This window comes from Alosa sapidissima, chromosome 12 (genome assembly GCF_018492685.1).
Source record: "Alosa sapidissima isolate fAloSap1 chromosome 12, fAloSap1.pri, whole genome shotgun sequence".
In the NCBI taxonomy this organism is placed as follows: Eukaryota; Metazoa; Chordata; class Actinopteri; order Clupeiformes; family Clupeidae; genus Alosa; species Alosa sapidissima.
The window spans coordinates 7,112,603-7,126,241 of NC_055968.1; the positions used below are offsets into that span (position 1 = coordinate 7,112,603).

Below are 13,639 nucleotides of genomic sequence, written 5' to 3' on the forward strand. Positions count from 1 at the left end.
ACATAAAGCATTCATGACTGTTTCATGAGACATGACTCTGACTCAACATTCATACCAAACCTTTCATGAATGTGGAAGACAGAAAAACGACAACTTGTCAAAATAAAAGTCCAACATCGTATTTGTGTAACCTGGATACCATTAATTCAGTCTCTCCAGCCTTTGTAAATATTTCATGAATATCTTATGAAGTCTAAATCGAATGTCACTTTACTATACAAGTTGTGAAGTATTTGTAATCACTGAGTTTAACACTGGAAGGTAAACTAGCCTACATTCAACTGACCCGTATTTGTGTAACCTGGAACGGTTAGACATTCCCAGTAGTAAAAGATGATAAATCATCTGCAAAGGTTACATCATAAAACAAATACATTTTTATGAAACAAAAATTATTTGCTTGACCATGTTCTGTCTTTTTGGCACTGGAGTAGCCCATTGACTCAGATGTGACGTGATCAGGTAAGAGGTTTGGACCAAAAACGGCAATGCTGCTTTGCGACTTTGGACTTTTATTTTGACAAGTTCTCGTCGTTCTGTCTTCCACATTCATGAAAGGTTTGGTATGAATGCGAGTCATGTCTCATGAAACAGTCATGAATTCTTTATGTGCAGTTTATGACAGCTGCTATGAATGTGTTATGAACTCACCCGTCAAGTAAAGTGTTACCAATTAATTATTTTTTTGATTAGATTTCTCTTAGCAAAAAGAAGTTCATGAAGTGTACTGTTGGTCTACTTATTTTGAACTAAGTATAGGTACTACGTATAGATTACTTTTTGTGTACTGATCAGAGATACATTATACCTCACTTATACTGATAAGTATACTTAAAGGTTTAAGTATATCTAGCGTATACTTGGTACTTATACTTATACTGATGGAAAAGTCTAAGTATATATACTTGTACTTAGCCAGAGACTGTTCTCAACTGGCCACACCCCCTCTGAACTCTCCTTCCACTCACATTTACTGCTCCAATTCCCCCGATTACTGATCATGTTACCTGTGCCTCCTGATCACTGTCACCTGTGCCTCCTGATCACTGTCACCTGTGCCTCCTGATCACTGTCACCTGTGCCCCCGGGCCCCTTTCCGCTCATTCTCTGTCTGGCCTCACCTCACCAGTACGGACTCGGAACTCTTGTGTCTCCAGTATTTTTCCCTTGCTTCGGTTAAGTGCTGATCTTTTGAGTTTTGACCTTTTGGATTTTGATGAACTGTTTTTGAATATTTGTCTTCTGTGTTTTTTGGATTTCCTGTTCCCGACAGCGTTTTTGTATCTTTTTGTCCTGGTGATCCTCCTGCATTTTTGTATACTTTGTTTTTTTCTACCATCTCCTGTTTGCCATTTTCCGTGAATCAAGATTAAAGCAAAGTCTCTTGATTCTAACTCACCCTTTGTCTGAGTCCTTTCATCATTTAATTTCAGTCATTTCATTCATTCACTTAACTGATTCTAATATTACCCTTCCGGTAAACTTATATTTTTACTAAGGATATACTGTACATGGTTAACATGGTTCACAAAAAATAATCAGTTCAAATGACACTTACTTCCTAAAGTAAACTTGGGAGTTACTTCAACTGCACTTCAGTTAACTTGATAAAATTAACTTTAAGTATACTGTACATGGTTAACATGGTTCACAAAAAATAATCAGTTCAAATTGCACATGAACTGGGGAGGTTTTGCCAAACATACCTAAACAATTACTTTATTCTTCCAAATGCATACATTTCACATTGCATCAGAGGCCTCTTACGTAAGTAATGGAAATCTGCAAGGCAATATTATGCCTCAAACTAAATTGGTTATTGTTTTAGGCTAGCAGTGTTGTGTTGTTCATTTTTGTTTCATTCATGGCTGTAGGCTCAGATCTTCTGAGGAGTGACCATTGAGATGAGGTTGTTGAACATTGCAGGAGGGTGCTTGTGAAGGTAGTAAGCTGCTGAGGCTCCAGCCACGCTGACCAGGCTAAGTTTGAACACACGGGCAGCCAGGGACGTCTTGTTGGAGTCATCCACCGGCCGGGTCTTCAGTGGCTGGAACATGCGGTCGAACTGGGTGAAGATGGCCTGGCGGGCCCCGGACCACTTCCCTGGGCCCATGATGCGGTACTGGTATGAGCTGACTGGACCCCACAGGACCTTCTTGAACAGCGGGTAGTCGCTGAAGAAGAGCCAGAGCAGACTAGGTCTCACGCCGATCTCTCCAGCAATGTCATCCATGTAGGACACAAAGTCTACCTGAAGTGGGGACTGCTTGGAGCAGATGTAGCTGTAGTGGATGACAGAATTAAAACGTGAGTGTGAGTAGTTGTTTTTATATACTAATACTAAAACTTGTTATTCTGTATTTGAATAGAATAGGCAGGTATGAGTGCTCCTACTTTTTGTCTATGTCCTTGGTGTCATTTTCAACAGCTTTTATCATCACCTCAGGACTGGGAAGCTTCTTTAGCCCTTTAGAAAAAATATAGGAAAATTATAAAGTGAACCCCAGTGAACCCTCAGAAGCACTGAGCAAAGTAATAGCTGCATTGTTTAACAAGAGTGCAGCTCTCAAGATCACAAGATGGCGCTGAAGGGAAAATGCATCACAGGGCAGCAGCCATGCCAAAGACCACTGCCAAAGTCCTTTTAGTTTAGTTCCTCCACTCGGTGGCCTTATTGCAACGCACTTTGGGCACTTATCGGGCATCTATTTCGGGCAGAACTTTGCGTGCGCAAGGCTTCACAACACCAACCTCACTCCAGCGGCGAGATCACAATCACAACACATACTGTTATTGGAACAGTGTATTCACATGTCGACTTTTGGCCGCATAAGGGGCAGGATATGTGTAGACAACTGCCATATTGGCATTACGAACTAACCCCATGCATTTCTATAGGGGATTTTTTAGAGTGCTGTGTCTTCTCATTAGAAAGTCTCTGCCTCTGCCCACTGTCATGTAAGGAGCGTCATGATCAAAGCCAGACAGAGCTCCCTTCAGCCGTACCTTTAAAGACCCGTGTGACCCAGCGAGACTGCATCTCAGCCTGGGCCATGATGGCTCCCAGGGCATGGATGAAGCCAACCACGGCCAGGGTTGGGTGCTCCAGGCTGGGAGGGAACACGTGCTTGTACAGGCCTATCCTGTGGCCGGACTTCTTCTTGATTGATGCCGGCAGGAAGGGGAAGTCGTAGCTGTAGCCTGTGGCAAACACGATCACATCCACCTGGTTGACCGAGAGAGGCAAGGGACCAGAATATAAATATCACATTCATATGCATTTGCATTCATATGCCGGTACATTCATTAGATTCATGTTTTTATTGGTAACATGGCATAGTGCAGCTGCATCAAGACACATTTTTTTAAAAACGCTGCAAGCAACCTGAATTTCATTGAACAAGACAATAAATTAATATCATTGCAGAAGCATGAAATTATAAAAAGTTTATTTAAAAACATTCATTTATATTCATATATATTATTTTTAACAATAAAACAACAATAAAATAAGACATGCTCACCTTCTCGACCTCAGTGCCATCCTCAAACACCAGTGTGGAACCACGGACCTCCCTCACATTGGGTTTGACCACCACGGACCCGGCCAGTATCCTTAAGGGCAGGTCGTCATTGATAACAGGGATCTGGCTGAACAGTCTGATGGAATGACAAAGTGAAATTATGACCGGATTCATATTCTTCGCCCTGTTTGTGTTACACTGGTGCTTATTGTCTTGTATACATTTTGCATGCCCATTTCAGTAGTGGGTGTTTAAAAATGTAGCTTCTTGGTGTGAAGGCATTAAGGCAATTAATTTTCTTTGCAATGTTACTTCACAGTGCAATCAGAGTATATTTTGTATCAGCGTTTTGACATACAAGGAAGTATAATGAAGTACACTCATGGACACAACAAGGTTACAGCAGCAGTGTCATTCAGTGAGAAGACTCCAGTCAGTCTATCATATCATATAAGCCCTCCACCTACAGTACAGAGTGCTGATTACTCATCCTGGCCATTGTGCTCGTTCGTACCTGTGTTTTGTTCATACCTGTGTTTTGGCTTCAGAGCATACATGGTGTGGTCATACATGAAGTTCAGCTTCTTCTCGCCGAACCAGTTCAGGAACCTCATGGGCATGATCTGGAAGAGGATGTGGACGAAACGTGTGTTGTATTTCATGTCCACAGGCAGTCCGTTGTCGGACACCTGGCGGATCACCCAGGCCCCACGACGGGTGCTGATATACACCTGAGCACAAAAGGATGGAAAAGGCCGACAGTCATTAGAACCAAACTAGTGGTAGTTCATAGCAGAACCATCACAACGATCATCCTGTGTAAACAGCAAATCTTTATTTCTTAATGACTTAGCAGCAGATCATGTGCCATTGGTGGCAGCTCATACATGACATGATACAAAGATTACGATCATTTCATGTAAAGAATTCACACTGATTCCGGATCACCAGTAGTGTCAATATTCTTCCCTATGGTTGCATAATATATTTTACGAGTAATACTATTATTAAGAATTATTTAATAATGATCTAAGTTCACCTCTTCAGCCACTCGGCTAGATTCCACTGCGATGTCTCCCCCAGAATTCCCAATCCCGATCACCACAATCCTCTTCCCTGCAAGGTCCTCTGGACCTTTGTAGTCCCAGCTATGGAAGTACTTCCCTTCAAAGGACTCTATACCTGCAAAGCAAAGGAATGCATGTTGTTAGTAAAACATACTTACTCTCATACATAGAAGCTTAAAGATTATGATATCCAACAAATGATTCGAATCCAAGTGATTGGTATGCTATGAAAACCATGCTGAGATATACTCTGGCAGTGACTTGTTTTAATCAATTCTTTCCAGAAAGATCCATATAAACAGTGCACAATCAATTTCTTATCTACCGATTCACTCCAGCAAACCAAACAAGTCTGTCAAGGGCATCGATTACGGCCCATATGTGGGTCAGACAGTCAGGTGGGGTAGAAAGAAACAGCAGGCCTCTGCTCACCTGGGAAGTCATGTAGGGGGATGTGGGGGTAGGTGTAGTGGCCGGAGCAGACCATCACCGCATCAAAGACGTGTCTCTCCTCCTGACCGTCCCTGTTCTCAGTCACCAACTCCCACTGACCTGAAAGTGAGAAGTCAGGCCTCTGTATCACACTCTTTACTGAGGTCTAAACACACACACACACACACACACACACATTCACAAAGAGAGAGAGAGGTATTGGTTATTCTCTTATAAGGCTTCATTCAGTATTTAGTACTATTAAGCCAAGTTTGCAGTTAACTATTTTAAATTAAGTGACCTTCTCACAGGTCCCCTCAAATGCTTTGTAGCAAAACGGTAACCTTTGCTTACCTGGAAGCGAATGCGCTGGAGGAGCTTGAAGTGCTCGGCATAGAGGCGGAAGTATTTCAGGATTTTGGAATGGTGCATGTAGTTGGGGTAGTCAGCGGGGATGGGGAAGTCGCTGTAGCACATCATCTCCTTGGAGATATTAATGGTCAGGGAGCGGTAGATGCTCGCTCTGTTAGGCTCAGACACTTCCTGTGGGGACCAGTTGTGTGTTAATTTAGTACAACAGCCAAAAGTCCCTCATGTTGAAGTATTTTAAAACAATTAGAGATGCACCGATAGATCGGCTGGTGACCGGAATCGGCCGATTTTCACGTGATCGGCCATGACCGGCGACCTGCCGGTCAGTCTGAGACATGCCGATTTTATGCCAGTCAAATACACTCGTGCGCCGCAATTGTAACAACACCCAGCTGAGTTTGCAAAGTTTGAAGAAGCTAGCAACCAGGCCAACACTCAGCGCTGGATGTAGATCTACAAAGTAATAGGCTACTGAGTTTTTCTATGCAGCAAACGCTGTGCTTTACCATTGGCCTACTGCGTGGAATTTACTAAGCTGTCACTTCATTAGGCTACGTAAACATCGCTCATCACCGCCCGTCACTGCCGCTAATTGCGTGCCCACAGCTGAACCACAAGCCTGCTGAACGGAGATAAACGATTGCGACATTAAAAATAATCAAAGTTTAGCGATCATAGGCTAGGCTACATAATAAGATGTCAACAAGCAGCGACATACAGTAGCCCTAGTAGTTCTACTCCACTTTAAAAAAATACTCTTAACAATTTACTGCACGTAGACTAGGGCTATGCCTTAAAATATCCTAGTCTAGCAGATTGAGAAGTGGATGTCGTGAAAGTGAACAAATGATAGCCTATTAGAAAGGCAAACAAACGTTAAAGTTGCTTTTGACATAGTAGCCTGCAATGAAGAAAACTGATGCTCTGAATACTGAATCAGCCGTCTCTGAAAGTTTCTATAGCCTAATTGATGCATTTAACTGGAATTTGGATTTAATTTTTTCACCGCAAAACAGACGTGCACTGTTTTCATATGGTGGAGCACCTAATTGCTATTAGCACTTCTCCCCTGTTTTTGCGTGATAGCCTATGCTGCTACCACTTTTCCCTCCCATAAATTCATCAATGCATATGAAAATATGTTACATGGTAGTATGTTCAAATGTATCATGAAAATTGTTCTTAAATCTTTAGTTGGATATTGGATGTGAGAAGCATAAAATGGGTGTTCCATAACTTAACTTAATCCATAATTTGATACTGCATCTGAAGTTAGACTTGAAAAAGAATCTGTCTGCTCACCGGTTCCATTTTTTTTAACAGACATTTCATCATTGATAAGTTGATTACACATCTATATTAACATGTTCTATCAAAGAAAAGATAGAAAATAACTATTTGTGTGTGTGCTGTAAAATGGTTAGAAGAAATGAAATCGGAATCGGCTAAAATCGGTATCGGCAGGTCAAACTCTATGAAAAATCGGAAATCGGTATCGGCCCAGAAAATTGCAATCGGTGCATCTCTAAAAACAATCACATATGCAAGAATTTGCCACTTTTTGACATGTTTTTTTTGTATCAGGCAGCTAGTTTTGGTTTCATCTTAAAATGTAAAATGAATTTTCAAGGTATATGGTCATGTGTGAGATAAATGTGTGTAGTTCCCACCAGCCTTTTTGGATAAGCACTATGTAGTACTGTGTTTGGAACACAATGCAAAAAGAAAGCCTTTCACTATACTGAATTTATTGCCAAAAAACATCAATGAGCATGTCAGCAAGCTATATAAGCAACGCCAAGAAGGCTCTGGGTGCATTCATTTTCAAGGTTTTGCTGACATTTTAGGTATCTACTAGCTCTTTAATTTTAGACATTATTACACAATTAATCTCATAAATCAAGAAGAATAAGGGACCGTTCGTTATTTATAAAAGGGATCACCGGAGGGATTTTGAGTGCTTCGATCAAGAGTTGCATGACCCTCCCCTGCCTGCGCTATAATTTTCAACGACCCTCCAGCAGCATTTTCAAAACTGACATGATCTTCCGCCCACGCTCTCTACGCGCTATGAAAACACATCTTCATATACTACCGCCCTATAACCAACCTCTGCTTTCTGATCTTACACATCACACTTCACCAAGATGGTGGCCATTTCAGTAGATTTACTCATTAACATTGTTGTGGAAACACAATAAGCATGGAAACTAAATGCACACTTCCTGCAACTGCAATAGCCTACTTGAAAAGTTACTCCTCTAGTAAGTATTCACATGAAATAAAACAATAAAGCATTGAGACCATTCAACAAAGCACACTGGGTAATAACAAATTCAACACATGAAGTTGTTGCTATGGACTCGTCTCTAGGCTTCCTCAGTCATTGTAAAGCTGCCGAAGCGGAACATTATCCAAAACTCATTTTTTTAGACGAGCGTCAATTTGGGAGCTTGCTACACTCCTTCCTTCTCAAATGGCTTTAAAAGGCCGTTTGCACAATTTCAGAAATAATCACAGGGACCGAAGAATAACTAACATGCCATTTTTTTCCGGGTTTATCATTTTAACGTTTCCCCGCTGTCTTGCCGTTTTAATATTTTCCCGTAGAATATCCCATATTACTGTAATACTCTCATAACATTAGTCCTGCATTCTGGCCTGTCTCTGTGTTGTCCTGTTGTTACCCCTAGCCCTTCCAGTGAAACAGATGTATTCAAATCATCGTTTTGCTTGCTTGAATGCGAACTCAGAGTGATGTTAACCTAGGCCTATTTAAGTTAACAACGTGGTTGTCTTGAGAGCACGATTCATTAGCGCTTGCAGTGTTCGGCCGTAGGCTATGCCTACGTGCGCACCTGCCAGGCTACTCAGCTAGACAAAGAATTCCCCCTGTATATTCACTCCAAGTTGGCCTACCATAACTTACCAACTACACTGTAGACCATAAACTGGCTATTTATATGACCAAATGTATTTGTTCAACTTTATGAAGCAGAATTACGCACTGCTATTTGGAACGTAACACATTTTTGTTGGCAGGAGAGAGAATGACAGCGATTAACAAATTGCACTTGTTGCTGGTTACCAATAAATACTATATATATTTTTTTGCAAACAACAAAAACAGAAAGGATGGAGACAGCAAAGCTAGAGATGGGCAGGAACGAGGTCAATTGGTAGAAATGCTTGTCAAAACGTTAGGAGCTGGATGTGTGGATGAATGAAGCACAAGTGTGTTTTATGTTAAGCATGCACACTGTTTAAAGTTAGGCTACACGGTAAACTACAAGTAAACCAAAGTTAAATGTAACTTTTTTAGGGCTGGATAAAGTTGACCAAATGGATATAGGCTGTTAGGCGTGAATAAAGTAGGCTACTTTGTTGCTCCAACCCTTCCAAAGTTAATGGAGACGAATGTTGACATTTTCCGTATTTTGCGTGAGAAACCCAGGAAATCTCCCTTATTTTCATTGTTCAATGTTGACAGAGCTATGGAACGAAAGAGAACGTTATATGGCGACAGAAATCAACAATCAAACAAGCCACTTTGACTTTTTGCTGTTTTCATTAATACAAAAGATGGGTGATGGCTGCCTCCTAGACAAAAAAAAGTTAGGTGACCCTCCCCTCAACAAAGAATAAAAAGACATGACCCTCCCCTATTTTCCTCCGGTGGCCCCGTTTATAAATAACGAACGCTCCCTAAACATATTTTACTTGCCTTGAACTTCCACAGTCCCCCCATGTCATCGCTGCTCTCGAAGCAGGTGGGCTCCAGACCTTCATCCAGGCAGCTCTTGATGCAGGCCAGCCCAGAGGGACCTGCCCCGATCACGGCTACTCTGCGCACCATGCTGTCTGTAAGGAGAGGAACCACTAGTCAGTCAGATGGTCTCTGGCACTAGCCAACACATAGGAAATGTAAGCTTTAAAATTGTTGAATAGACAAGTAAGACGTGGCACAGGAGAAAGAAGAGTAAAAATTAACAGATACCTGATTTAACCCTTAGAACCCTAAGCTGTTTTTAGGGCATTTTCACTACCTTTATTCATAAGGATTTATTCTGGTCATTGTAAGTGCCACACACACATATTATATATTGTGTTTGTATTATATATATAATTTTTATAATATGATTTTTATATTTTAATTCTTTAAAAATCAAAATAAAATCAATGCTAGTACTAATACTATATATATATATATATATATATATATATATATATATATATATATATATATATATATATATATATATATATATATATATATATATAGTATTAGTACTAGCATTGATTTTATTTTGATTTTTAAAGAATTAAAATATAAAAATCATATTATAAAAATTCTTATATTTTGACCTGTATCTCACCACAGCAAGCTCATAGCTCTACATGCATTTCATGTGTGTGTAGGGCTGACTGTCCTGAAACGGGCAATATAATTGCCATGTTGGAGTGATACTCTGGGGCTGAGCAATTTACAGAAATATGTGGTGTGTGATTTACGGAAATAAATGCCATTTTTTATTTAGCGATGAAAAATGACCATTCTGCGCTCCATATATTGTGACACAAACTGATCTGACCTGACTTGACCCAAGTTTGCCTGTTAGCATGTGTGACTATGGTGTATGCACTCATGATGATTCTCAACTTTTTGTAAGTAAAGTAACAAAGTAACAAAGTAAAGGCAAAAAAAGGTGTTTCTTTGTTGAACAAATTGGGATGCAATGTGAGCCTTGAATTGGATGCCATGCAGGAATTTGCTAGGATCTCAAAACCGGATTATGAACATGTTTTGCCATATTTTGCAGTCACTTTGTCTGTTTTTATAAGCCAGAAAGATCGATATCCATGGTACCAATGGATAGCCCTGTTTCTCCTCTTTCATCTGATATGCTTGCCATATCTATGCGATCACGGGTTCGCGAGTAATTCTAACGAGAGTAATGGGTGCGCAGGTGAACGCAGAGAAGTATAGACTGTAAATATGATGCAATTTGATTTAATTTCATGATTTTTTAAAATTTTCATACTTGATCGCACAGACAAGTGCGTAGTCTCTTTGGAAAGCCCCACTTCTTCTCTGTCATGCAATAAAGGTTTTATCTCGTTGCGATGAACAGTCGCGGAGCAATGTAACAGAGAAGAAAGGGTGTGTTTTTTGACGCACTTTGCGTCAATCGGGTTCTAAGGGTTAATTGATACCAGATATAACAGATTAGAATATGGGTTATAGCCTACTGATAATTTAGCTGCTCTGTTAGTGGAAGTCTGATTGAACGTTTAAGGGATCCAGTCATACAGTATATGGGAGCTGATTTCATTACCTAGCCAAGATGAAGCCAAGACATGTTTTGCACACGTGTATATCAGCTGAAGGACAAAATTTCAATATTGCTGGACTATGCTGTGGTCACTTCTGGTCAAATGATTGTTTTTCTGCATGACTTGCTTTTATCTATTATCCTTAGCCAAAGACACGTTTTGCACAAATGTATATTTTGCACCTTGAAAGTACCTACCAAGTATCTACTTGCAAGTACATTTCTGACATTAACTGCTACACCTTGGTTAAAGCAACACCAAAGAACTTTCCCTCTGTCGCACGCACGCTATTTGTTTATCCAGCACCGGCTTTGCAAATAACGATGTCCACAGACAAGGTAGAATATATTTTGCATGACTTATAAAAGTACGATGTATTGTGACATCAGATGCAAGTCAAATTTGTAGTTTCTTATGTCTCATTCCATCGAACTACAGATAGCGGATCTCCGAAAGCAAATTTGTAATTTTGTAAAACATAAAGATGTCTGTGTTGTAAAAAGGCATGTTTGATATATTTAATATGAGTCATATTAAATATATCAAACATGCCTTTTTACAACACAGACATCTTTATGTTTTACAAAATTACAAATTTGCTTATTACAATTTAATTTGAGAAAGATAAATCTGTCATATTTCAGTTAAGTGCATCATGATCACTTAAATAGGCTATGCAAATATGTTTCCCAGAATATAGGCTACTGTAAAACAATTACATTCAATAGAAAATCTGCCAACATTGAATATGTCTCCTATCCAAGTTAGTTTGATAACTGACATACCTTCCAGTTAGGGGTAGTGTTCGTCTCGACCAGAGAGGAAGAGCTCCCCTTCAGCTGGGTTTTATACCATGCCAGGCTGCAACATATTTTTAATCATTTCCAAAGAAGGCATGTATCAAACCCTCTAGTGCAGGGGTCCCCAACCTTTTATGTACCATGGACCGATTTCTTTTTCACGGACCGGCGGGGTGGGTTGGGGGTTCCATGTTCCATATGTTTACTTGAAAAGAACTAGCTCCAGTTATGTATGAACAGTGAAGGTAACGATCTCTTGTGAAAAACGTGAACTTGAAGAAGTGAAAATTGAACAATATGAACTATGAATATTGAACAACTTGAAGCTACATCTATAAGTGTGAACATGCTTAACAAAATATGGGAACAAAACATGGGAACTAAACGTGCATTACGAATATATTCAGTGGGAGCCCTGTTTGTTTCCCTGCAACAAGAAGCTTCCATCTGGGGGTGATGGAAGACAGTGACACCCTCAGTGTGTTTGAAATGTCCAGTCGATTGCGCAATTTGTCTAGTTGCAGTCATTGCCGAAAACCCGGCCTCGCATACATAGGCCTACGTGGTGGGAAACGTTTTCAGCGCTCGGGATCTCGGGATATTCTGCTTTGGTTTTGATCCAAAAACCCGCCAGAGAGGTTTCCTTATACACACTCTTAAGACCACCGTCATTTGCAATTTCGATCAACTGCTCTTCCTCCTGCGCTGACAAGTTAGGACTATTTGGGATATTGACAAATGGGTTGCGGACCCACTCATTGGTTTGCCGTGAATCTTTGAAGGATGGGAAGTAACGCTCAAACTCATTTGAGAGCGCAACAAGGTGATCGCGCACCAGCTGCGAGAGAAAGGGCCCTGCCTCACTCTCTCCCAAAACCCCCACTACTTTTTGGAACATATCAAATACACCCCGGTCCACTCGTCGTCCCTACAAATCAAGCTTGGCTTTAAATCCAGCGACATTATCTGCCAGTTTAAAGACAGTCGTCATTCTCCCCTGGAGTGACAGGTTGAGGTCATTAAGCAACCCGAATATGTCACACTGGTAAGCGAGTTTTGACACCGCCCAGTCCTCATCACTAAAATCTGCAGCTAACGGTGACTTTTTTTCTGCTCTCGCAACTCAAACACTCTGGCCAGTGACCTGCTAAAGAGGCTTATTTTTTGTTGCTCATTCTAGCAGTTTAGCTAACTTCGTGTGACACTACCGTTCGCCAAGAACTGATCAAGTGAAGTGAGCTGACCTGAGGCTGCGCAGCGCTGAAGGCAATATGTAAAAGTGTTGAAGGCGGGACAGACAGACGTAAGAATATAGACCTTGCAAAATGCAAACATGCGTGCAATCAAACAACTGCATATAGGCCTATGGCATGTAAAAACGTGACATTATTGCGAATTAAATTTAGTTTAGTTTGCATGCATTTTATTTTTAAACTCATGTCGTAGGCTACGGCCCGGTAAGGAATGTCCTGCGGCCCGGTACCGGGCCTCGGCCCGGTGGTTGGCGACCGCTGCTCTAGTGTCTACCAAGATCACATGGTTTAGGAGGCTGAAGTTAGCACCACTTTCAGATCGCGGGGGAGTTAAGTTTCGATTCCACCTTAAATATTGCAATTTTCTACCACAAGGGGGCAGGGTTGACCGCAAATCCGCCATAACACAGGCATGTACCTGTTGCAGATGAACAGGCATTGTTCACAGACGTTTAAAAGCCTGTATGTCGTTTTTCTGTTGACTCCATTGCCAAATGTTTTGATAAATGTTGTATTTTGTGTTCTATTAAATAATTTGGTAATTTAGAGGGGGGGTTCTGTGCTGGATCTTTTTTGGGGGGGGGGGGATCTTTTGATACATGTTGTGTTATGTTTTCTATTAAATAAGTTTGTTCATTTTGCACTGGGAGGGTTATGTAGTTCGTGGCAGTTCGGGGGCGGGGGGGGGGGTTCTTTTGATACATGTTGTGTTATGTTTTCTATTAAATAAGTTTGTTCATTTTGTACTGGGGGGGGGGGGGGGGTTATGTAGTTCGTGGCAGATTTTGAAGTTTTTCTACAGTAAATGTATTCCCTACGGCTTACATGTCATTTTGCATCGGATTTTTCAACACATT

At 40.8% G+C, this 13,639-nt stretch overlaps 1 protein-coding gene across 2 annotated transcripts; it reads right to left on the reverse strand.

The window, feature by feature from the left end:
• Positions 1–1,703: 1,703 nt before the first annotated feature.
• On the reverse strand, positions 1,704–11,653 carry LOC121724912 (flavin-containing monooxygenase 5-like). Of its 2 annotated transcripts, none has more exons than XM_042111845.1 (10): positions 11,515–11,653; positions 9,120–9,256; positions 5,378–5,566; positions 5,024–5,189; positions 4,564–4,706; positions 4,056–4,255; positions 3,525–3,660; positions 3,007–3,226; positions 2,395–2,467; positions 1,704–2,282 (listed from the first exon to the last, which is right to left on the reverse strand). In XM_042111845.1, exons 2-10 carry the CDS (start codon positions 9,249–9,251, stop codon positions 1,877–1,879), a joined length of 1,665 nt encoding a protein of 554 aa, XP_041967779.1. In that variant the 5' UTR covers positions 9,252–9,256; positions 11,515–11,653; the 3' UTR covers positions 1,704–1,876. The 2 variants fall into 2 exon arrangements, with proteins under 2 accessions (XP_041967779.1, XP_041967778.1); XM_042111844.1 differs by lacking the exon at positions 11,515–11,653 and adding an exon at positions 10,927–10,947.
• Positions 11,654–13,639: the final 1,986 nt, after the last annotated feature.